The sequence below is a fragment of the Perca flavescens genome, chromosome 12, assembly GCF_004354835.1.
Source record: "Perca flavescens isolate YP-PL-M2 chromosome 12, PFLA_1.0, whole genome shotgun sequence".
Taxonomy (NCBI): Eukaryota; Metazoa; Chordata; class Actinopteri; order Perciformes; family Percidae; genus Perca; species Perca flavescens.
In genome coordinates this window covers 30,418,150-30,443,521 of record NC_041342.1, presented here as the reverse complement: position 1 = coordinate 30,443,521, position 25,372 = coordinate 30,418,150, and the positions used below count along the sequence as shown (strand labels likewise).

The following is a 25,372-nucleotide window of genomic DNA, read 5'->3' as shown; positions in this document are numbered from 1 at the left end:
CTAGTTTTAAGATCTCTGCAGGTTAAATTCACACAGCTAGCTAGACTATCTGTCCAATCTGAGTTTTCTGTTGCACGACTAAAACAACTTTTGAACGTACACGTTCCACCAAGTTCTCGGGAAGTTCCTTCCCGAGGCTATTTTGCAGAGGCACCGTGGCTCCTTCTGGCGCCTAGCCCCGCCCAAGATGATTGTGATTGGTTTAAAGAAATGCTAATAAACCAGAGCACATTTTTCTCCCATCCCGGAATGCTGTGTGGACTACCCAGACCCTCCTCCGCAGCGCTGTGGAGGAAGGTCTGGCTATGAGAGACTATTGCGGATGCAACAGGAAAATTTGAAACTAATTCAAATTGGGTTTTCAACAAAGTATCAGTTCCATTATGTCTTTTTCATTGGCGTTTCGGTTATAAATGCTATTCAATCTAGGGAACAATGTTAGTATTTTTGATGATTGCTTTCTGGGTAATGCTCACCGTTGTTGCCACCTATTTTCAAGTATGTGTTCCAGCATCTATCATACCTAAGACAATTAAATCACTAAATGGTGGTGATTCTGATTCAGTGTTCCTCTTGTTTTTTTTTTGCAGCTGCTAACAGTGGGTGGATCAAAGAACATCCAGAGTGTGGGTACAACCTGGTGAACTCTCCCCACCTGCGACCAGCCTGGGTCTTAGATAGAGCTCTGTGGCATTTAACCACCAGAGTAGCAGAGGGACGCTATGAAGCTAAAGGACTTCCTGCTGATATTACCAACGAGAGCCATCTGAATGTGAGTAAACACAGTTCAGCTGGACACGCACTGCACAGCTGTACAGACAGGGTTCAAAATAAATGTTTTTCTTCACCAGCCAAATGGGTAGTGAATGTTCAGATGTTACCAGCCACTCAATAGCATTACCATTGTTTTTTTTTTTTTTTTGGTGGGTGAAGCATATCTACCAGCCACTTGCATATTTTACCAGAATTTGGCTGGTAGATGGTGCTAATGTTGAACCCTGTGTGCAGACTATAGAAAGAGTAGACATGACACACTTCATGACTGTTGTAGGGGATACACATGTGACAACCAGTGGGCTTTATAGATCATTTGACAGCATAAGTTAGCGCGCATTCACACTGCCTGCGTCGGCCACCAGACGGTGCGGCGAAAATGATTCATTTCGAAATGCGTTTAACCTGCAGCGCTGGGAGCCGCAGGGTAGGTGTGGGGGAAGCCAACAAAAACATGCAGCGGTGAAAAGTTGAGACCTACTCAACTTTTGGAGAAATGCTACACGACGTCACGCTGCGGTGGCCAATCATGTAACCGGCGATCAGACTTCTCAGTCTGTTTTGAGGCAGTGTGAGAGTCCTGTACAGTAAACAGGAAACATCACTGCCTCTATCCCTGCCACAAGAAAGTTTTAAAACACCAAACACAAGCACTTAACTGCCCGGGTATTTGTGGAACAGCTGACTTTGTTTCCTGCATCAACAAAGCACTCGCTCGTTTCTTTTCTTTCTCCGTGAAATGAAGCTGCCTTCAAGCGCGGTCAGAAATGTTTAGCACGCCATGAAAGCTATAGTTAATACAGTAAAGTAAAAAATGGCTCATTTACAGTGGGGGAAATAAGTATTTGACCCCTTGCTGATTTTGCAGGTTTGCCCACTTACAAAGAATGCAAAAATCTACAATTTTAATCATATGTACATTCTAACAGTGAAAGACAGAATCCCAAAGAAAATTACAGAAAATCACATCATATGAATTTATTAAAATTGATAACCATCTGATGAGGAAAAACAAGTATTTGACCCCCTGGACAAACAGCATGTTAATATTTTGTAGAAAATCCATTATTGGCCAGCACAGATGTCAAACGGTTTTTATAGTTGGTGACAAGGTTTGTGCACATTTCGGCAGGGATGTTGGCCCACTCCTCCCTGCAGACAGCTTCCAAATCATTCAGGTTCCGAGGTTGTCGCCTGGCCACTTGAATTTTAAGCTCCCTCCAAAGATTTTCAATCGGATTCAGGTCTGGAGACTGGCTAGGCCACTCCAGAACCTTGATGTGCTGCTTCTTCAACCACTCTTTTGTTGCTTTGGCAGTGTGCTTAGGGTCGTTGTCGTGCTGAAACACCCATCCTCGACCCATCTTCAGCTCTCTCACTGAGGGAAGATGTCGGTCCAGAATTCCACGATACATGGCCCCGTCCATCCTCCCCTCAATACGATGGAGTTGTCCCGTCCCCTTGGCTGAAAAGCACCCCCAAAGCATGATGTTGCCACCACCATGCTTGACGGTGGGGATGGTGTTCTTTGGGTTCTACTCTGTGTTCTTTGCCCTCCAAACACGACGAGTTGAGTTGAGGCCAAAAAGTTCTATTTTGGTCTCATCTGACCACATCACCTTCTTCCAGGCCTCTTCTGAGTCGTCCAGGTGGTGAATGGCGAACTTCATGCGGGCCTGTACATGTTTCTTCTTGAGCAGGGGGACCTTGCGTGCGCTGCAGGATTTCAATCCATGACGGCGTAGTGTGTTACCAACCGTTTCTTTTGTAACTGTGGTCCCAGCTGCCTTCAGTTGATTCATCAGTTCCCCCTTGTGGTTTTGGGATGATTCCTCACCGTTCGCATGATCAGGGACACCCCACGAGGCAAGATCTTGTGTGGAGGCCCAGACCGAGGGATGTTGGCGGTGGTGTGGTGCTTCTTCCATTTCCTGATAACTGCACCGACAGTTGATCTTTTCTCTCAAGTTGCTTTCCGATTCTCTTGTAGCCCATCCCAGCCTTGTGCAGATCAACAATCTTGTCCCTGATGTCCGTAGAAAAGCTCTTTGGTCTTGCCCATGGTGGTGATGTTGGATGCTGGTTGTTTGGGTGTTGACAGGTGTCTTTTATACAGGTAACAAGGTGAGGCAGGTGTATTTGATGTAGATAATTGGTTCGGATTGGGGCTGTGTCTTAAAGAAAGACTAACTGGCTTGTAGGAGCCAGAATACTTGCTGTTTGTCCAGGGGGTCAAATACTTGTTTTTCCTCATCAGATGGTTATCAATTTTAATAAATTCATATGATGTGATTTTCTGTAATTTTCTTTGGGATTCTGTCTTTCACTGTTAGAATGTACATATGATTAAAATTGTAGATTTTTGCATTCTTTGTAAGTGGGCAAACCTGCAAAATCAGCAAGGGGTCAAATACTTATTTCCCCCACTGTATTAATAGTGATTATTGAGCGCTCGGATAGCTCAGTTGGTAGAGTGTGCGCCCATATGTAGAGGTTTACTCCTCGAAGCAGAGGCCCAGGATTGGAATCCGACCTGCGGCAGTAATGGACAGTGCATGTGTGACGTCACCCATTGGTTTGTGGAGATCTGCTATCAGTCGTCCAGTTTGCTGTTACGGGCGCAGCCATCCTGGTTGTGGATGTGGCGATTTTAGACGAGAGGGACGAGTGAGAGAGGAGCTGCTTACACTCTACGTTACGTTACACACTTTCACTGGCAATCCCATCATAGCCACGCCCTAAAACACCCCCTGCTTTATCGCCGATTTTAAAATCAACGAGACCATAATTCCAAAATTTAACATCATTCTGTGTTGCAGAAGACTTGAAACTAGCGATTGAGACCATAAACTCATTATAAGAATGTTTACTGAGGTAATAAATCAAGTGAGAAGTGGGTCACTTTCTCACAGACTTCTACAGAAACAGACCTCCTTTTGGATCCGCACGTGTCTCCCCCGGCTGGAATTCAGATAGAATACAGGTTTAAGGCACTTCCACATTTGCAGCACTTTGCCGAACCGGATGCGTTGTTTAATTAATATTAGTCTTCCCCCTCTCTCTCCCCGTTCATATCTAAGCTGTCCTAGTGATTAAAGGTGGAAATGCCCAAAAAGGAATCTTAAAAAAAAAAATGAATAGTGACCATTTGTGTGTTTGCCTCTCTCTCTCTCTGTGTGTGTGTGTGTGTGTGTGTGTGTGTGTGTGTGTGTGTGTGTGTGTGTGTGTGTGTGTGTGTGTGTGTGTGTGTGTGTGTGTGTGTGTGTGTGTGTGTGTGTGTGTGTGTGTGTGTGTCAGGCCATCCGTAGTGTGCTGTGGCAGGACGTGTATCCTCAGCTCAAACTGTGGGAGTTCTACCAGGTCAAAGTGGACGTTGTTGTGGAGCAGTTCAGGACCCTACTGCTAAATGGTCTGTACTGAAGTATAACTGCAAAACAGTATACACTTTGTAATGGTTGCAACACTTCAAAAGCATGTCAGCACAGAGCAGCAGCCTCGGTGCATAAACAGGATGTGTTCAGGCACAGAACTCTTGTGTTTGGCAGTGCTTATACCCCGATACACAATTGTTGGAATGACATGCGAAAAACGGGGGGAAAAATAAACCTGAAGCATTAAAATGAATGTTTTCAATTGAACTGTATCTGATAGAGCTGCAAATATAATAGATTAGTTGTCAACTATTCAATTAATCGCCGACTATTTTGATAAACGAGTAATCGATTTGAGTCATTTTGTTTTATTTATTTATTTATTTTTTTTAAAGGAAAAATTCTCTGATTCCTGATTCTTAAATGTGAAGCTTTTCTAGTTTCTTCTCTCCTCTGTGACAGTAAACTGAATATCTTTGAGTTGGGGACAAAACAAGACGTTTGAGGACGTCATCACTGATCGCCATTTTCGACATTTTATAGACCAAACAAGTAATTGATTTATTGAGAAAATAATTGTCCGATAAATCGACAATGACAATAATCGTTTTAAGTTGCAGCCCCACTATCGGACCTGCCTGACGTGCATGAGATGGACAACTGAAAAACGTGACTAAAACTCTTGTGTAGACGAGCCTTTACCACAGTTAGGACCTTTTTGTTTTAGACCAAATGGACAGCAACACTTGCTGTTCAGTGACCACTCATTGTGGCTGCTGTACTGATCAATTAGAAAACTGCTAGTGTGCTAATATAGAGACATTTGATTTAGATGCTATGTGAACAGACTTAAATTATCCTTTTGCGTGTATGTGTTTTCAGGCACCAAGCCAGACCACAGTAAGACCGAGGGGAAGAAGGGTCTGAGGATCATTCAGGACCCACATTACCGTCGTTATGGCAGCACAGTGGACATGGACTCTGCTCTGGAGACCTTTGTACCTCACAGGTCCGTTTTCAAAACTTCAAGCTATGACCGTTACTTTTCCAACTTTCAGGGTTTTTTTTTTGTAAGAAGTGACATTTTAGTAGCCTAGAAATCTAGACTCCCCCTAGTGGCAGCAAATTTATTTGGCAGCCAGGGGGGGTCTAGGCACTCTCCGTTGACTTTCAAGCTGCAAAAACCAAATTTTGGTCAGGCCAATCACGTCGTGTATATGCTGGGAACAGCGGACTTCTGGAAGACTTGGAGTTCAGCTTTTCTTTGAGAAAAGAACAAAGAACGGCACAGAAATCATTCTTAAAAAAGGAAGATGTGTTTGGAGTTTTGCCGACTGGATACGGCAAAAGTTTAATCTATCAACTAGCTCCGCTACCTTCTTTGTTGCTCTGCCTCGTTGTAGCGCTATCCTGTTATGTGCAGATGAAATTTGAAAGACAACCCTTAATCCCGCCCCTCGGATCGAGCTCCGTCAATGGCCCTACATCTGGATGTGGGTCTGGCTTGTCAGGCTAACATTTTAGTGGTTCTTTGAGTTCTTTCATTAAGTCATGTCTGACAACCAGTCAAGTGTTGTTTTCTTAACTTGGTAACAGATAAAGATTATATAACATTATAGGGGTGCACGATTCAGAAAATGTCACGATTCGATATAGATTTTTAGGCACATGATTCGATTCAAAATCAATTTTCGATTCAAAAAACGATTCACAGTATGTAAATGTGTTACTTTTCCCATATGATTGCAGTAGACCTACAATTAAAAAATAATAATAAAAATAATATATATATATATATATATATATATATATATTATTTTTTTTGTATCTATTTTTGGAATTCTATGAATCGATTTTGAATTGGTAGAGCTTGAATCGCGATACAAATATGAATAAATTTTTTTGCACACTGCTATAACATTAGCACTATTTCAGATGTTTTCTGTTTTGTTTTGTTACTTCAGTTCATGAAAATTGAAAATAACATGCGGTTGGATCACTGCCAAAGGCCCTTGCTTTTGTTAACCGTTTCTCAATGAGCTTTTGTTCCCATACATCTGGTGATATTGTACATTCCTGCCTAATAAATCCATTTAGTTAGCTTCAATGATTTTAACTCAATTAATATTATTCTCTTCTACTTGCAATCTGGCATGTCCAGCTCTAAAATATCAGCGGCACAGTATTGTTCACAATGTTACAGTGTTCAGCATATGACTCTGTTTCAGATCACATTGAACGTGACAACTTTAAAGTTGACTGCAGGATTATGTCTGTGGTTGGTATTCCATTGTTAGTCATAATTCATAAACTACAAAATCAGGAATGCATGCAGTACACACATTCTGTGTACCAGTGCAATTGCAAGTGTGAACGGGCTCTTTCTGTGTACAATGATGTACAGTATGTATACATATATGTATGTAGCACTTTGCAGAATGTAGAGTAGTGGTATTTTTATATTTTATGATACTTCTCTCTCCATTAGCTCCTCCCCACAGCACATTGAGGAGTGCTGCGGTTGGCTGAGACAGAAAGTGAACGAGCTGAATGAAGAAAAGCTCCACATTGTGCACCAGCATCAGGAGCAGGTAGGGGCGTGTGTACTGTAAGCACGGTTACTGCCGATGGCGCCTATACAGGGTTAAAGTGGGCCAGAACGATCTGAAACGCTGTTCCGGCACCTTTGATTAATAAGTACATATATCTAATGGTAATAAGAATAATTGGTTACACTTTACTTGAAGGTATTTACATAAGAGTGACATGACACTGTCATGAACATGTCATAAACATTATAAACTAGTCCAACGTTTATGACATAACGCTTCTTTTAGTAAGTGTCATTGACAAGTTAGTTAGTGTTAGAGTTAGGGTTCATGTGTCATGACAGTGTCATGTCACTCTTATGTAGATACCTTCAAGTAAAGTGTTACAGAATAGTTTCTCGTTTTTTTTTTTTTTTTTTTTTTAAATAATGCCAAATATCCATTCCAGCGTTTCCCTGTTCATTGTCAGCGGTGCACCGCCATGAGTCCATGAACAAGGCAACTGTCTGTGGTGAGTTCACATGTATGTTACGTGTAAGAACAGCAGGAGAGTCGCGGCTGGTAACATCAGTTGAACCGGTGAAGATCATGTAACGCGCTGCAGATCGGGTGTTTTTAGTTGAGCTAGACCAGGGGTCTGCAACCTGCTGCTACGGGGCCACATGCAGCTCTTTAGCCCCCTCTCCAGTGGCTCCCTGTGGCTTTGACAAGAAACTATATGGAGTCATTCTTACATTCTCCATTTACGTAACATTTCAATCAACTAAAATGTGTGTCATAGCCTACGTATATGTCTACCCTTATCCTCTAAATTCTGCTAAACCTCAATAGCGGTCTTGAGTTTCTGTAGGCTAGGTATGGATTACAATCCCAAATCTCCAAAAAGTCATATTGAAAGACATTTCCAGAACAAGCACACACTGCATTTGCTAAAAAAAAGTATCTGGCTGGGTTGAGAGAGAAAGCGATTTCGGAACTGCTGTAAAAAGCAGAGCAGAGCAAATCGACTTTTGAGAATTGAATCAATCGGTCAAAAGACAGGGCAATAAAAATGGCAACAAACATAACCATTTTAATAGATGCTCATTTAGACATATTAGTAATGTTGATAGGCTAATTTAGACTCAATAGGCTGTCACCTTCATTATAAGGCTCATATATGTTTTGCTGCTCCAGACAGATTTTAAAATATTGGCTAAAAACCTTGACTTTTGATAGTAAAGGTTGCCGACCCCTGAGCTAGACAGACAGATAGTATTCTGTTAAAACAGATCGGTGAGGCTATTTTGCCCTCATTGTTCTCCGTGAAGTTCGCTGGGTGTGAATGTAGCACCGGTGTTTTTTATGTGGAGTGACTGCATCGGACTCCGTTTAAAAATAGCCTTTAAATCAGAGGTCACCAACACGGTGCCCGCGGGCACCAGGTAGCCCCCAAGGACCACATGAGTAGCCCTCAGGCCTGTTCTAAAAATGAAAATTAGATATTGATATTATCTGTTTCCCACCTTGTTAAGTCATTGTTGATAATTATTGTGAGAAATCATTAACATGATCAGTGTCTTCACATAGATGAGTATCATTAATCATTAATAATAATATATAACTAAAGGCAAACTGAGCAAATTTGTTATTTCAAAAAGGTTTGTGATCCCTGCTTTAAATACTAAGCAACCGGTCATACGGCAATGTTTGCCCACAGCTGATCTTAGGGTTCCCCCACCTGCCGGATCCCACTTTAACCCCTGCACCCATATAAATAATAATAATTAGAGTGCAGACGTACAGAATGATGTGACCAAGCACAGTACAGTAAGGTCAGAGATGTCTGAACAACCGTGTGTGAGTGCACATGGGAGCCAGCTGGAGCCAAACCTGACACCTCAGGTTCTCAGTGGTGTCAGGGGTGAGATGCTGTTACAGATACTGGAAATGTCTCATGTCAGTTAGATTAATTACTTGTAACTACCAAAACAGTGTACTATTACTGTCTTATACTGTAAGCCTTAGAACATGTCTATTCTGCTTAGTATTTGCACAAAGTGTGGAATTGGAGACACGTTGAGGGTTCCCAAAATACATAATGTACCATGTTCCTCCTCTTCTTCTTTCCTCAAGGCTGCCAACTGTATTGTGGGAAACGTAGTGTACGAGCGTCTGGCAGACCACGGCCCCAAACTCGGTCCTGTTTGCACGAAAAACCCTATGGTTACCAGGTAACGAATTTAAAGATATTGGTGTAAGGAGAGAGGGAAAGATTGGGATAGATATAATACATGGAGGAAGAAGAGCGGTGAAGGGATGGAAAGATGGAAGAGGGACATCTTTCTACTTTGTAGGTCAAATTTACTATACGTTTTGAGATACTAGCTGGGAAGAATCAATGCCATTCATTAGTCTGTAGTGTTGCATTACACTGAACAATGTGGGATTCTACAGAGAACCACTACTGTAACTTCAGTGTGTGGGAGGCATTAATACATACATACAGAACTGATTTTTTATTTGTTTTTGCCTTCAATGAGTCTAATTAAACTTGGCATTAGCATGGATCCTGTGTCACAGGGTTATAATCACAAAAGGTTTATGTGTGTAGAAGGATGAGTCTAAATTGAGTTCAGATTCTAAGAAAATAAGATTTCCTTGTCAGATGCTAATCCGTCTGCTCAAATCCTTCGATTAATTCTGACCTAACATCAACATGCAATGTTACTTTGGTTTTAATCCTCATACACCAAGAAGACACTTAAAAATACTTAAAGGTGCTCTAAGCGATGTTACGCATTTTTTAGGCTACAACATTTTTTTCTCACACACAGCAAACATCTCCTCACTATCTGCTAGCTGCCTGTCCCCTGAACACACTGTAAAAAACATCTCCTCACTATCCGCTAGCTGCCTGTCCCCTGAACACACTGTAAAAAACATCTCCTCACTATCTGCTAGCTGCCTGTCCCCTGAACACACTGTAAAAACATCTCCTCACTATCTGCTAGCTGCCTGTCCCCTGAACACACTGTAAAAAAACATCTCCTCACTATCTGCTAGCTGCCTGTCCCCTGAACACACTGTAAAAAAACATCTCCTCACTATCTGCTAGCTGCCTGTCCCCTGAACACACTGTAAAAACATCTCCTCACTATCCGCTAGCTGCCTGTCCCCTGAACACACTGTAAAAAACATCTCCTCACTATCTGCTAGCTGCCTGTCCCCTGAACACACTGTAAAAAACATCTCCTCACTATCTGCTAGCTGCCTGTCCCCTGAACACACTGTAAAAAAACATCTCCTCACTATCTGCTAGCTGCCTGTCCCCTGAACACACTGTAAAAAAAAAAAACAGCCTCTGTAGACAGCCCAGGCTCCACAAACGCCAACATAAACAAACTGCGCCAACCTGCACCACCAAACATAACAAACAGTGTTTCAGCCAATAACCGACAAGAAGGATTTGGGGGTGGGGGGTTGGGGGGGGGGGGTTTAGTGCGCGGAAGGGAGGGGACAGGATGAGGAGAAGGGAGGGGCGAGCTAGCCTCCGTTTTGTTTGACAATACTTTGAACGTCAACAAGAAGTAACGTCACCCAACATCGCTGAGAGCACCTTTAACTAGCCCAATCTTCAGTCCTATTGAAAGAATGTGCACAAATCAGCTGTCTTTCTAATGTTGTATTCAGCATGCCAGTCACTCGAGACAAGTTCTTCATCTTTGTGAATTGAAACAGTTGAGGTAATAAAGACGCATAGTAATGCCGGATACAAACGCGATAGCTACATCCTACACAGATAGCAGGTGTATGAGTTTCATGATTCTGCCTGGTGTGATGGGAGGCTGAGGCCGGTTACACACTGCACGCGTCTCGCGAGCGTGGCGTTTCTGTTGCGTCTCAGCTGCGTGGATTTTTCTGTGTCCTACGCACCAGAAGCGTGTCTGACGCGGCGCTGCTCCTGCTGCTAGATACAGGGAGGGCTGATCTCGGGACATAGTGCCGACAAATTCAAACTCTGAAAAATGGGTAAGTGGGATGTCTGTGTAGCTGTAAAGAGCCTATACAGCCTATCTGATGTTGGACCGTCACTCACGTGGTTACCGTAGCCTATCCTACTACCCTTTATATATATATATAGCCTACTGATTCGATTAAAGCAAGACAACATCGGCAGTATTGACTGCAAAATATGTTACAGAATATTTCGTTTTGTATGACCAGTGCAACATTTGAAAATATTTTCTCTGAAATTTTGTAATACATTTATATCTACATTGATGTCAAAACCTAGACTTTCAAACATCAAGATGTCATTTATTAATATGCATTTGTGTCTAGCGACGTGTGCAGTGTGTAACCGGCCTGAGTGTTGGGGGATCTCAGTGTTTTATCTCTCTGTCTCAGGTATTTCACCTTCCCTTATCCGGTCATGACTCTGGAGCAGGAGCTGCAGCTGCTCGACCAGCCAGACAAGACGTGTCACTTCCTGGCTCACAACGGTTGGGTGATGAGTGACGATCCGCTGCGCAACTTTGCCGAGCCAGGTAAATACATTTATATTTTAATATAATATAATATTTTATATTAAACTTCTTAGAGCAGGGGTCTTCACTGTTTTTTTAAGCCAAGGACCCCATAACTGAAAGAGAAACGGAGCAGGGACCCTCTTCTACATACAGTATAATTGTATAAAATAAAGTTGAATATTAAACTGGGCCTACAATAATGTGTAGGGCGGACATGCATGTGGCACAATGAATCCTTAGGATTAACTCCATCTGTGCAATGTCTTAGTGACCACCTTACCTACAGGCCAGCAGGCCTGTCATCAGTGGGGATCTAGATTTGCCAATAATATGTTGTATTCAAGTTAAGACTTTTCAATTTTTGGTAAAACGTTATTATTATTATTATTATTATTATTATTATTATTATTACAATAATTTGGAGGCCCCCCTGCATTGACTCGGAGGCCCCTTAGGGGTCCCCGACCCACTGTTGAAGATCCCTGTCTTAGAGTAATAAATAAACTAGGGCTGTCAATCTGTCTCAAAACATATTTTTGTTCTCATGCTTTTAAACACACTAGAATAGTTACCTTTCTAGATTATAATCATTTTGCTGTTAAACTGTTGACTTGTTGTTGTTTTTGTGTTCATTGTGTTCTTTCTAAGTTTTTGATTTTCTGATTGTACGGCACTTTGGTCAACTGTTGTTGTTTTTAAATGTGCTTTATAAATGGATTGGGATTGATTTGAAAATACTGGTTACACTTTACTTGAAAGTATCTACATAAGAGTGACATGACACTGTCATGAACGTGTCATAAACATTATAAACAAATCATAAACGTTTATGACATAACGCTTCTTTTAGTGTCATCTGTTTTTTGTCATGACAAGTTAGGGTTAGGGTTCATGTGTCATGACTGTGTCATGACACATGAACATGTCATGTGTTCATGACAGTGTTATGTAAGTAAATATTTAATCGCGATTAATTGCATGATTGTCCAAAGTTGACTTGCGATTAATCTTAAATTATTAAATAAAAAATAAAAATTTGTTCTAAATGTACTTTAAAAGGAATATTTTTCAAGTTTTTGATGCCCAAGTGGTATTTGAGACTGGACGTACTCCGGTGGTAACTCAATTCATATCGTCAGTACAAAAAACTTTTCAAGGCTTTGAAACTTAACTTGCCGTTCAAAACACCCTTTCTTTGTGCGTTAATTAGTGTTGGGCAATATATCAAGGTTATATTGATATCGTGATATGAGACTAGATATTGTATTAGATTTTGAATATTTTTATATCGTAATATGACACAAGTGTTGTCTTTCCTGGTTTTAAAGGCTGCATTACAGTAAATTGATGGCATTTTGAAAACTTAACCAGACTGTTGTAGATGTTCTATTATTTGCCTTTACCCACTTAGTCATTAAATCCACATTACTGATGATTATATATCTCAAATGTAATTGTAAAAATATGTTGTGAAAGCACCAAATTTCAACCCTACAATATCAGTATCCGGGGGCTGGGTCAAAAATATCGTGATATTTGATTTTCTCCGTATCGCCCAGCCCTAGCGTTAATCGCACGTCAAAACAATTTGTGGCATTGAAAGGAATTTGTGTTGTTATTGCGTTAATTTTGACAGTTAATTAAATGCATACATATAAACATACTGTAACTATTCCTCCCTTCGTCTGTCATTATCACCCCTGTTACACATCGCTTTTTACACGGGATAAAACATGTTTGAACTTCTGTGTCCATTAATAGGGATTCAAGAATCTGAACGTAATGAGCCATTTTCAGGTTTTATGTTGAACAGTGTGCACCGATGGCTGTGATTCCTTGTATCAGTGTTGGTCTGTGCCCGTGCTCCTTATAGGCTCCAACGTGTACGTGCGTCGGGAGCTGGTGTGCTGGGGTGACAGTGTCAAACTCCGCTATGGCAACGGGCCCGAGGACTGCCCGTACCTGTGGGCACACATGCAGAAATACACTGAAATCACAGCCAAATATTTCCATGGAGTGAGACTGGACAACTGCCACTCGACACCATTACATGTAGCTGAGGTATTGTCATATATTATTACATTATCTCACGAGCATGTATACAATCAAATGATGTGTTTAGTGTAGTTTATTTCAATCACATAGATACACCTCACATACATAACATAAATGGTAAAACAAAGTGTCACCTTAATTCATACCGTGTCATCTTAACTCGTTTCTAATCAATACTGATCGAAAAGGAGTAGGTTGAAGCATTTGTCTATCACACCTACCCGCTAGGAGCAGGGTAATCTGCTTTTTTTTTTTATTAATTAAAATAGAGATATTTTGGCGCCAGCCTATCGATTCTCCTATCACACGTATAAGGACAACGATATATTGCTATCAATATTTCTTCCTACCCCTATTGAAGAAATAATAAAAGTGGGAAAGGAACATCTACTTTGATTGCAAACTGGTCACTCAGGACCAGATGTACGTCCGTTTGCGAACGTAGCGTTATCAGCGCCTTGGCCAACCCGCAGAAAGCGCACGCTGTGATACTTCAGCTTACGTCGTATTTACCAAACCTGCAGTTCATCGGGTAATCGGCGCCTTTCTCCACCCACTACACCGTAAATTGCGCTGTAGGAAAGCATTAAGTACTGGTGCTATGCTACAGCTGAGTGCAGATGGCGATATTCCCACTGCTGATGCTATGACTGTTTGAAATGATCCTGATGCCAATATTTTTAATGTAGCGAACGTAGAATGGAACGTGAACGCTGAGTCGGAGATTCGATGTCATCTTTGATTTCTTCCAGTAACTGTAATATTGCGTGGCTGCTTAATCTGTAACTCATAATGATTTTGTGTTCATTCAACTGAAAAAGTGTGATCCTTGTGGCAAAAATCCTTTCAGCTCGTCTCCTTGGCCTTTTGTCTTTGTCTTGCTCGGATTACTGCTGCCATTTCAACCAGGAGGCACATGCGAGGAAACCCGCATCCAGGTTTACACCTGCTTTTAAGAGGCAGAGAATTTTCACTGCAAAATAGAGGCGCGCTTTCACGGGCGGTTATTGTACATACCGCGGAATACATAATTAGGCGCACTTTACGCTTCCCCTTCCATCTCTTAATGGGAAACTCCCTCTTTCCCTTTGACCCTCCCGTGAATGCATATGAATGACTTCGGAAAAGCGCAATTTGCCATTCTCAGTTCCCGCGACAGGAGGTCTGCGCTTTTACCTCAGTACGGCCTGTTTGTACATACCTCGCCATGCTTTTACGCGCACGTTGCGAAACAAATACGCCTGAAGTGGTCGCAAAAGCGTTAGTACATCTGGTCCTCAATGTCACTGAAGCTAAGCCTTGGTTGTGTGTATAAAGGCAGCTGCTTACTTTATAGAAGTGTAACCTTTCTTTTCTCCCTGTCTGTACTGCTGGTGTATTGTCTTGTCTAGGCCATGTTAGATGCAGCCAGAGCAGTCAGACCCAATCTGTATGTGATAGCTGAACTGTTTACAGGCAGCGAGCTCATTGACAATGTGTTTGTGAACCGGCTGGGAATTAGCAGCCTTATACGAGGTACAACTCTTACGCATGAACTAACTTTATGTTTTTGTCTCTTTCTTTCTCTTTTCACTGCATTGTTCTGCATTCTTCCTCTTCATACCTAAATATCTCCTCTCTCTCTTTTTTTTTTTTTGATCTCTTGACTCTAAATCTCTGTGTTCATGGACTGTATGACTGCATGTTGTGGTCACTTGGCCTGTTATCACTAACTGGCTGCCTTGCCTTCACACACTTATCCCTCCTCCTCCTCTTCCTCCTGCTGTTCTCTGTACTTTATTGCCTCTTCCCCCTAACCTCCTCTCTTGCACTGTCTGCACTGGTTTTGGTGTGTTGCCTTGCTGTGGTTGACCAGTTCATGCTGGATGTGGCCCGAACAGTGTGTCCTAACCTGTATGTGGTGGCTGAACTGTTCACCGGCAGCGAGGAGCTGGATAATATCTTCGTAACCAAGCTAGGGATCACATCACTCATACGAGGTACAGTCATTTATATGTTCAAAATGTGCACACACACTACACACACTGCATACACAGTATATTCATTAATAAAGGTTTAGAGATGAATCTATTAGTCGTCCACTATTAAATTAATCACCAACTATTTCAGGTGATCAGGGGTGGCCAACCAGTTCAGCATAAAAAGCCACAAAAAAAACACGCACCGTAGCAAAAAGCCACACAACACATGCAGGTCCACATTACAACAGCAACAGTGACTTCCAGATCTAATGACATTCATAATACACAGCAGTTTTCATAGTTTTTTTTTCGTTCTTAGATTGACTCCGTGTGAAACCTGACAGTCTTTGTTATCCACACTCCTTTTTAGGTCTGGTTGTACTCAGTTGTGGCCACTCGAAGCGACTCTTTCACTCATTTGTCACTAGAGGGGCTTTCACACAATCTGATTCAGCAGTAAAAGGGTTAATCAGGAAGCTGTTTTTCCTCAGGTTGCAGAATCTGTCCTTAAAAACACTCTGCTGCATTATTTTTTATTTTAAAATAATTGGCAAATGTATTGGCAGATGCATTGAAATGCTTTTTTTTTTTTTTTTTACTTATCTGAAATGTTTCAAAAAGTAAAAAAAAAAAAAATAATCCACCAATAACACAGTACACAGTAAGAGCCTCAAAGGAGCAGGCAAAGAGCTGCATACGGATCAAGAGCCACAGGTTCGCCACCCCTGTGATAGATGAATCAGTTTTAGTCATTTGTTATGGAAAAAAAGTTTTATAAATGCGAATATGTTCTAATTTCTTCTCTCCTCTGTGTCCGTAAACTGAATATCTTTGAGTTCAATTCAATTTTATTTATAGTATCAAGTCATAACAAGAGTTATCTCAAGACAATTTACAGATAGAGTAGGTCTAGACCACACTCTATAATTTACACAGACCCAACAATTCCAGTAATTCAAAATATTATAATAATAATAATAAATTGAATTTATATAGCGCTTTTCACGAACTCAGTCGCTTTACAGGGTATAGATAATAAAAAGATAGTCGCAGTTAGATGTTTGCCTCAAATCGTGCAGCCCTAGTTTTGTCTCAACGCAAATCTTTGTTCTGAACTGGGCTTACAGTACATTTAACCTCAAAGCAAAACGCCTGCATTGGAATGTGGCCCAGAACTGCACGACAGTGGGCTTGATTGTGTGAAATCATGTACAGTGCTTGCAGCAGTATGGACTGTCCTCCCACGTCTCATTTACTTTTTCTTCCCCCCCACCCCACCCTGTTCATAGAGGCCATGTCCGCTGGAGACAGCCATGAAGAGGGCCGGCTGGTCTATCGTTACGGAGGCGAGCCAGTCGGAGCTTGTGTTCAGCCCAGCCTCCGCCCACTGATGCCCTCCATCGCCCATGCCATGTTTCTCGACGTAACCCATGACAACGAGTGTCCCATACAGGTGTGTCTCTGTCAGGGTCAGGTTAGGATAGGGTTGAGTAACTTAAGATGCTTGTTGCGGCTGCCGCGTGCTGCCGCGAGGGACTAAACACTGAGAGATGCATAAACACACTGTGACACGCTCGAGATTGTATTGCAATGATTTATTCCTCCGCACGTTAAAATACCACCGGCACTGCAGTTACCAAATGTAAAGTTACTTTGTGAGTCGAAATAAGTGCGTTAGTGCGGCGGTCAACAGAAAGTGTTCGCCCCCAGGCTCACCCCCTCTCTGTCAAAGCCCAAAAAACCCAGGTGAACAGGTGAAGTAAACAAATATAATGCTATCGCTCCCGCTCAAACCGCGATGAAAACGCCCACCACTTACACTATAAGTGCACAATATAATAATCAATAAATTATATAAATGAGACTATAAACAACATACAATATGTGGCCCCTACAATGCTGATAACCAATTGCTTTAGTGTGCATTATCTCTTTTATATAGACATTTTTGAGACAAACAAAACAGTTATGTTGGTCCACATAAAGCCCTAAAAAAGTCTAAATTGATATGTGGGCCGGATCCAAATTTTGCAAGGGTCTGGATTTGGCCCGCGGGCCTTGAGTTTCCCACACGTGCCCTAGAATATATTATCCAGTGAACAAACTTTCATGACAATGAGACAACCATGAGCATACAGACGTGTCTGACCAAAATGTACATCAAAATGGATCCCTTTTTAAACTCTTTAGTGCTCACACAGCCCAAGATATCTATGTCAGCGCACCAGTTTACTCTTAATCTGTACCTTTTATGGCAGCTGCTCCTAATAGATTCCCACATTCCTGGCTCCAATTCCTCTGTGTGACAGTTGTGCCCAAACTCATAATAGATTTACACATTCTGTAAGTTTTCCTGTGAGACCATGTCACCTTAAAAAAAAACGTAGTCCCTAGAAACGCCTTAGAATAGATGAGATACATTCAAACATCTGCATGCACAAATACCAAACCTATCAGAATATACTTGTCGTGGCTGATTTAAGTTCTCATAATTCCTGCAATGTGTACAATTCTAATTTAAAAGTAGTCCTTCTGTTGCTGCTTTCTCTGTTCTTGCCTGATCAAAGAAATATAAAGTAAAACATGACATAATGGCCAAAACCTTTATGGGGGGAAAATGGATTTGTGTTGTCACTGTGTTCAAATGTAACAGCCTCTGCCAAGATGTCAGGTGTATGCAGTAATTGCTGCGTCTGTTTGCCTCTCTCTGTTCTACAGCTGCGTTCAGCACTGGACTCCCTCCCCAGCTCTGCTATGGTCTCTATGGCCTGCTGTGCTACTGGTTCCACCAGAGGATATGATGAATTAGTGCCACATCAGGTCAGTGGTTCCTCTATGTTGAATATGTAGTGGCGGCCCGCCATGGCAAAATTTCTGCCGTCACGGTACCAGAACGAACAATGCAGTCGCGGTTGCCTTTTAAATGATCCTGCCGACATAATGCACCCATGCGTGGCTGACGCTCACATTGCAATTTAACAACAAGTAGAACTATTGAGAGGTTATTGGTAGAGATGGCCCGATACCACTTTTTTGCTGCCCGATACCGATTCCGATACCTGAACTTGCGTATCGGCCGATACCGAGTACCGATCCGATACCAGAGTGTCATATATTTCATTATGTTTTAACAGCTGTATACTACTATTCCTGTACGGGTGCGATGTGATTTCTATTTTTGTTGTCAGTCTGGCTCAGGTTAAACTCTTTGTGAAACATGAACAAACACAAACACTGAATGCCCCAGAACTTTCTTTTATTTTCCAGTTTGACAGTCAGTTATAACAGAAAAAGAACATAAATAAACTACTTTAATGTAGATTTTCTTTAGGGCTTTATTACGTGGTATCGGATCGGTGCATAAACTCCAGTACTTCCCGATACCGATACCAGCGTTTTAGGCAGTATCGGAGCCGATACCGATACTGGTATCGGTATCGGAACATCTCTAGTTATTGGGCCCGTCCAGTTTAACTCCCGTACTGTTGTGTTGATGGAGTTTAATGTCAAAACGTTCGCTTTCTTCCGAGTCGACTATTTAACGAACAGCTCCACCAAACACATCACCGCGGTGGGTCCGTTCTAATTGGACAACGTTAAACTTGTCAGTTCTGTCAGATAGGGGGTGGGGGTGGGGTTATTTACACACACAAACACACACGCGCGCACACACACACACACACACACACACACACACACACACACACAAGCTATTACTTCCACCTGATGAATATAATTTTGGCTCAGTGTTTAACCATAGTTATGGCTTCTTTTGGGTGTTTAAGAATCACATACCCCAATATTGGCTTATTGCAAAAATTAACATATGGTCTATGCTAGTTTATTTTCTCTAGTTTGTGACTTACGTAGTTTGAAATGCTAGATAAAGAGCTAGTGTGTTACATGTCCATGGATGGTCCATGGATTAAGGATGGGATTTTTCCAGATTAATACAATTTCTTTTTTTAAAGATTATTTTTGGGCATTTTAGGCCTTAAATGATAGGAAAGCTGAAGTAGTGAAAGGGGAGAGAGAGGGGGAACGACATGCAGCAAAGGTCCGCAGGCCGGAATCGAACCTGGGTCCGCTGCGTCGAGGTTAAACCTCTACACATGGCCGCCCGCTCTACCAACCGAGCTATCTGGGCGCCAGATTAATACAATTTCTGGATTCTTGTGTGCAGATACAAAGAGTGCAAATATACAGAAGACTATAATTACATAACAGTAGGTGCAAAATGTAAAAAACAAGATAATATTCACCAATGTGTGACCGCGCCATTAGATTAACAATCTTGTGTGTGTGTGTCTGTGTGTGTCTGTCTGTGTTTGTGTGTGTGTGTAGATCTCTGTGGTGAAGGAGGAGCGTTTTTACCCCAAGTGGAACCCCTCGGCGCCCCCCAGCTCCACTGGTGAGGTTGGACTCCAGACTGGCATCATAGCTGGGAAACTGGCACTCAACAAGCTGCACCAGGAACTGGCTTCCCAGGGATTCATACAGGTACCATAACGTAACTTTTTATGTGTGTTAATATATGGAGACATCAGCTCACACTAAAAGCAGTTTCAGCTCACTCTGAAATCTGCAGTTTAAGGTGGTGACGTAAAAAACGTCATGACAAAAATCTCTGAGTGTCTTTATTTATATATCTATATCTAAATATAGAGATATAGAGATATATATATATATATATATATATATATATATATATATATATATATATATATATATATATATATATATATATATATATATATATATATATAAAAGACACTCAGAGATTTCTTTTAGTTAGTTGAGAGAGTATCAGTAGAAAACTACACTTTATTTTCTTTAGGTTTTTGAAATTCAACAAGCAATTTGCTGTATTTGAGCAGAGTACTGAAAGATAGAAAAGATAAGATAGACTTTATTAATCTCACACTGGACAAATTTCTGTGCTACAGCAGCTCAAAAGATTTTTACACACATCACCTACTGCATCTGTAAGTAGACATAGGAGAAAAAATATACATAAAGTATAAGAAATTGAAAAGAAAATAGAATTTGTTATAATAATAATAGTAATAAAACAAACATATTTACACAATAAACACCCTTATATAAACAGACCGTATATAAACACAGATATACAGATGAGTAGAATAGATGAATAGAAATGACATATGCACAGTTGAAGGTAAAAGACAGTAATAAATATACAGTGTAAATATGCAGAGTGCAGAATATTGTCCAGTGATGGCTCATATTGCAACAAAAAGCAGCAGAACTGAGTACACTTTAATATCTGTTTATTTAATCTCAAGTAATATCGTTATTGCGATATTCAACAACTTTGTCGCACATTTTCATCATATTGTGCTACACTCATCTAATTGTTGCTGTGTTTCTGCACAGTACCTTTCTTAGAGATCACCTATCAGTGGACGGCTTGTCTAAATTCTCCAATCGTCTTCCTCTCTAGGTGTTTGTAGACCAGGTTAATGCAGACATTGTTGCAGTTACTCGACACTGTCCCAGCACACACCAGTCCGTGGTGGCGGTGTGCAGGACCGCCTTCTGGAACCCCAAAACCCACCAGTACGACACCGACGTCCCACCCATGTTCATACCAGGTAGGACGATAACATTATCACCTTTTTATATTGGAAATCAGCTTATTATTTAGTGCATTATCTTAGGTGTGTGTGTGTGTGTGTGTGTGTGTGTGTGGGGGGGGGGGGCTTGCACTTTCTTACACTATATCACTTCCTTAACTCTAGTTAAAGTTAGTTAATGAGAGAGTTATCTCACACACAGCAGGGAATTGAAATTTGCCAGGTTGGCTCACATATACTGAGAGGCTTTTGCTTCGATGCAGAGGTCCAGGGTTTGAGTCCGACCTGTGATGATTTCCTGCATGTCTTCCCCCCCCTCTCTCCCCTTTCTCACCCAGCTGTCCTATCGATTAAAGGCGGAAAAGCCCAAAAAAATTATCTTTTTAAAAAAAATTTTTTTTCAAATACTGCAACTCTAACCATCTAACAAGCCCACTCATGCATTGATTTTGTTCGAGTCTCCAGGTTTGCAACAAGTCTTCCCAATGCTGAGAATCTCTCTCTCTCTCTCTCTCTCTCTCTCTCTCTCTCTCTCTCTCTCTCTCTCTCTCTCTCTCTCTCTCTCTCTCTCTCTCTCTCTCTCTCTCTAGGGAAGATCGAGGAAGTGGTACTGCAGGCAAGGACAGTGGAAAGGCATGCTGGGTGTTATAAGAAGGATGACAACTACATCAACGGCATGCCAGAATACACTGTGGAAATAAAGGAGCACATATCGGTGAATATTGCTACAATTATTTTCAGGATCATGGTAATTCACTGTATTTTTTTATTTATTTTTATTAAAGCATGTCCATAAAATAATTGTTTATATACCTATATAGTTACAGGAGAGTACAGTGGTGAAGCAAGCCGGAGTGATATCTAAAGGTGCATCCGAGTTTGTGCAGGAAATCACCTTTCAGAAGTTGACACCTGGCAGCGTCATAGCCTTCAGGTAAGCCGTAGGGCTGTGCTCGATTGAAGAAATTCTTAGTCGACTAACACTCATTCAATGGTATCGACTAATCGATTAGTTGATTTAATCTACCGATCTGTAAATCTGAGTTTCTCCACAAAGAGTCACGCAAAAGCACCACTTTAATTCTTGTGTTTACAAGAGATGTGCTCGTACGTTTCTTGGAAATAAGTCATTCAGCGTGAAAAAAAGCATCAAACATGACTAATGGACTAAAGAAATCTAAGTTGACTAAGACCAAAACGACCGATTAGTCGACTAATCGACTAAGAAGGAGCAGCCCTAGTAAGCCGCACACAGACCCACACAAAACCTTGGCGTGGAAGAAAACTTTGCAAGACACATTTGATAAATCGTGAAAAGAATGATAAAAGATATGTCATAAAATTTGTTAGTGTTGTACATTTTGATCAGTTTTAACGCTTAATTCCGATTTTTATGCTCCAATCTGATTTTTTTGTTTGGCTGTTCACATGACCTTTTTAAAATGGGGCCTATATCAGATTCCAGTGTGAACTGTTTGCGGTTTCGAACTGACCTGCATGCGCTAAAGAACAATAACGATGACGTCAGACGCAGCACGCTTTTACACTAAAGTTAGGGAGGTTATGGAGGAAGTCAGCATTTTTTGCTTTTATTTCAAAATATTTGTCTAATGGCAGCCGTGACATTAATGAGCAGGTGCTGAGGAGGAGAAGAATAAAGAGAAAGAGAGCCAAACTGGCTATTTTGGCCTTTTGCGGGGTTATGGCTGCAAATTCTCTACAATGTTTTTTTTTTTTACTGTCTGTGTCTAGGACTAAGTCTCGCTTAAAATATCAGATCTGGGCAAGATTTGAGTGTTCACACTACTTCTGAAGGAGTCTGACCTGGTCACTTGACCCCCCCAAAAAATCTGATTTGGGCCACTTTTGCCTGCAGTCTGAACGTAGCCTTAGTCACAAAGGTTTCTGTGACACACACTCTCTCTCTCTCTCTCTCTCTCTCTCTCTCTCTCTCTCTCTCTCTCTCTCTCTCTCTCTCTCTCTCTCTCTCTCTCCCTCCCTCACAGGGTCAGTTTGGACCCCAAGGCCCAGAAAATGGCGGGGTTGCTGAGGTTTTATCTGTCGCAGTTCAGCCCAAAATACAGGCGAGGCAGTGTAGCGGATGAAAACCCACCACAAGCACTGCAGAAACCCCTGGCACAGTGAGTACACATCTACACACACACTTGACCCTATACACATTTATAGCAACACAATTAACAAGGACGGGGGATACAGTTAATACAGATAATAAAGAGACGTTGTTTACATCAGTGTTTCTCAAATGGGGGTACGTGTACCCCTAGGGGTACTTTGGAGGACTACAGGGGGTACATAAGAGTGTTTGTCGCTGTTTTAGAAGTTTGTCACCTTTTTTTGAAGGTTTTGTCATGTGTTTTGACCTATTCTTGCCTTTCTTCCTTACTTTTTTCTACTGTCTTTTTTTCTTCAAAACTTTTCTGCTTTTTTCAAATTGTTTGTTACTTTTTTCGCCCTAGTGTTGCCTTCCTTCTTTCTACTGTTTAAAAAAAAAATGTATTGCTTTTTTGAAGGTTGTGTCTCCTTTTTTTCGAAGTTTTTGTTACTATTTTTTACCTATTCTTGCCTCACTTCGTTCTTTCTACCGTCTTTTTCCAAGTTTATTTCGCCTTTTTTCATCAGCATTTAAATATTTTCCAGGTACAAGGCTGTTGATTAGTAAATCTATCGCTGACATCGCTGTATTGTTCCTCTTTATATAGACTTTCTTTTTTCTTTCTACCATGGGGGTTAGGGGGTACATGGCTTAAAAAAACTGTTCAAAGGGGGAGCATTATTGAAAAAAGCTTGAGAACCACTGGTTTACATTATAGGCTGTGTATCTGTGTTACTATATTATCTGGGGCACATACTGTAACAGTAATATAACCAAAAGATGAATCCTGGAATACATTAAAAACTTTAATTTGTTTAAAAAAGGAATAGATTAATTAATTATTTTATTATTTGACTGAATTGCAATTATTTCAATTGTACAGCAACCTTTGGAATTGTTACAGCTCCAGTGTAAAGCGCTTTACGGTTGTCGTAAGACTAGAAAGGACTTGGTATATGAATGCAAGTCCATTTATTTAGCATTAGCACGTATGAACTGTTTATATTTAAAGGTGTGTGTGTGTGTGTGTGTGTGTGTGTGTGTGTGTGTGTGTGTGTGTGTGTGTGTGTGTGTGTGTGTGTGTGTGTGTGTGTGTGTGTGTGTGTGTGTTTCACAGGCTGATGTCCAGGCTGACGTTAGCAGACCTGAATGTCCTGCTGTTTCGCTGCGACTCCGAAGAACAAGAAGATGGAGGAGGCTGTTACAGCATCCCAGGATGGGAGAGCCTCAAATACGCTGGACTACAAGGTAGTCGCAGAGCAGTTACACATGGCTTCTAGTTCATCAGGTATACACAGTGTACTGAAACAAACTCAAATATTCTCCTATGCAGCTGAAGGGATGTTACCCTTCTTCAGACAGTCTCATGCACACAAGGCAACTTCAGATAAAAAGAGTGACTCCCTGCTAATAAATCTTTGCTAAATTAAAGCATTCAGTTGAAATGTGTTGGTGTCAGCCAGGCTGTATAATCAGTCAGGACTCAGAGGGCCTTTGGATGTTTCCTTCTTGTTTGCAAAGCATCGGTAGACTTAGGGCTCCTTCACACTGGCTGCGTGGTGTGAGCGTGTCAGCTGCGTTGCGTGTACGTTTTTTATTTCGGCTCCCATGTTAACAGGTTCGAGCTTGCACCCTGCCTGCGCGACACGCACGTCTCGAGCCGCGCCGAAAACGCGTGCCTGCTAGAAATAGAACCGACGACTATTTTTCACGCGACACGCAAGCGTGTTGGAAGCGTTTTCAGGCAAAATAGAATACGAAAAGATGTTTCTATGTCATTTTGACATGAATACATATTAATAAATGGCATTGTGATGTTTTGAAAGTCTCTAGGTTTTGACATAAATGCAGATATATAAATGTAATGGAAAAAAATTATAATAAATAATAATCGATTTTCAAATATTACACCTGTCAATACAGAACAAAAACCTATTTTTCTGTCAATACTGCCAATTATCAACTCTCATTTATCAATTGCGAAACATACATGTGTCCAGACAAGGCTAGCGGCAGCAGCAGCGCTGCGTCAGACACGTTTCTGGTGTGCAAAGACATAGAAAACGCCACGCAGCCGCCACGCAACAGAAAGGCCCCGCTCACGCCACGCAGGCAGTGTGCAGGAGGCCTTAGTCCTGTGCATACTTAGACTCAGGCACAGACACCTGCTCTGTAGTTATCCTTTAACATGCGGCAAAGACAAAGGAAGATAACTTGCAACAATCAATTACCAATTTGTTCAAGGGAGTTTCTTTACACGTTCAAGAACAACAACAAAAGAAACAACTGTACACACTGGTGTTTTTAGTGTGTAGAAGAGATGTAGCCCCATCACATGCACGGAAGCCCTTTCACTTCACGGCGACTGAAGTATGATCCAAACCTCACGGCAGGCTTGTTTTGTTTTCACAGTTCACACTTGCACTAGGTCCACCTCACAG

The 25,372-nt window shown here is 41.4% G+C and overlaps 1 protein-coding gene across 2 annotated transcripts in view; it reads left to right on the top strand.

Moving 5' to 3' along the window:
* Positions 1-25,372, top strand: part of agla (amylo-alpha-1, 6-glucosidase, 4-alpha-glucanotransferase a) — a 53,019-nt gene that overhangs the window by 16,245 nt on the left and 11,402 nt on the right. Inside the window, exons 6-21 of one of the 2 annotated variants that reach the window (XM_028593024.1) lie at positions 591-772; positions 4,072-4,183; positions 5,028-5,154; positions 6,634-6,736; positions 8,810-8,907; positions 11,084-11,223; positions 13,079-13,266; positions 14,652-14,775; positions 16,511-16,674; positions 17,940-18,041; positions 19,566-19,721; positions 20,686-20,836; positions 21,409-21,533; positions 21,640-21,752; positions 22,825-22,959; positions 24,049-24,179. In XM_028593024.1, the coding sequence (XP_028448825.1) occupies positions 591-772; positions 4,072-4,183; positions 5,028-5,154; positions 6,634-6,736; positions 8,810-8,907; positions 11,084-11,223; positions 13,079-13,266; positions 14,652-14,775; positions 16,511-16,674; positions 17,940-18,041; positions 19,566-19,721; positions 20,686-20,836; positions 21,409-21,533; positions 21,640-21,752; positions 22,825-22,959; positions 24,049-24,179 (2,151 nt within the window). Of the gene's footprint in view, positions 1-590; positions 773-4,071; positions 4,184-5,027; positions 5,155-6,633; positions 6,737-8,809; positions 8,908-11,083; positions 11,224-13,078; positions 13,267-14,651; positions 14,776-15,115; positions 15,240-16,510; positions 16,675-17,939; positions 18,042-19,565; positions 19,722-20,685; positions 20,837-21,408; positions 21,534-21,639; positions 21,753-22,824; positions 22,960-24,048; positions 24,180-25,372 lie in introns of both variants that reach the window. The other variant, XM_028593025.1, reaches the window with a different exon arrangement.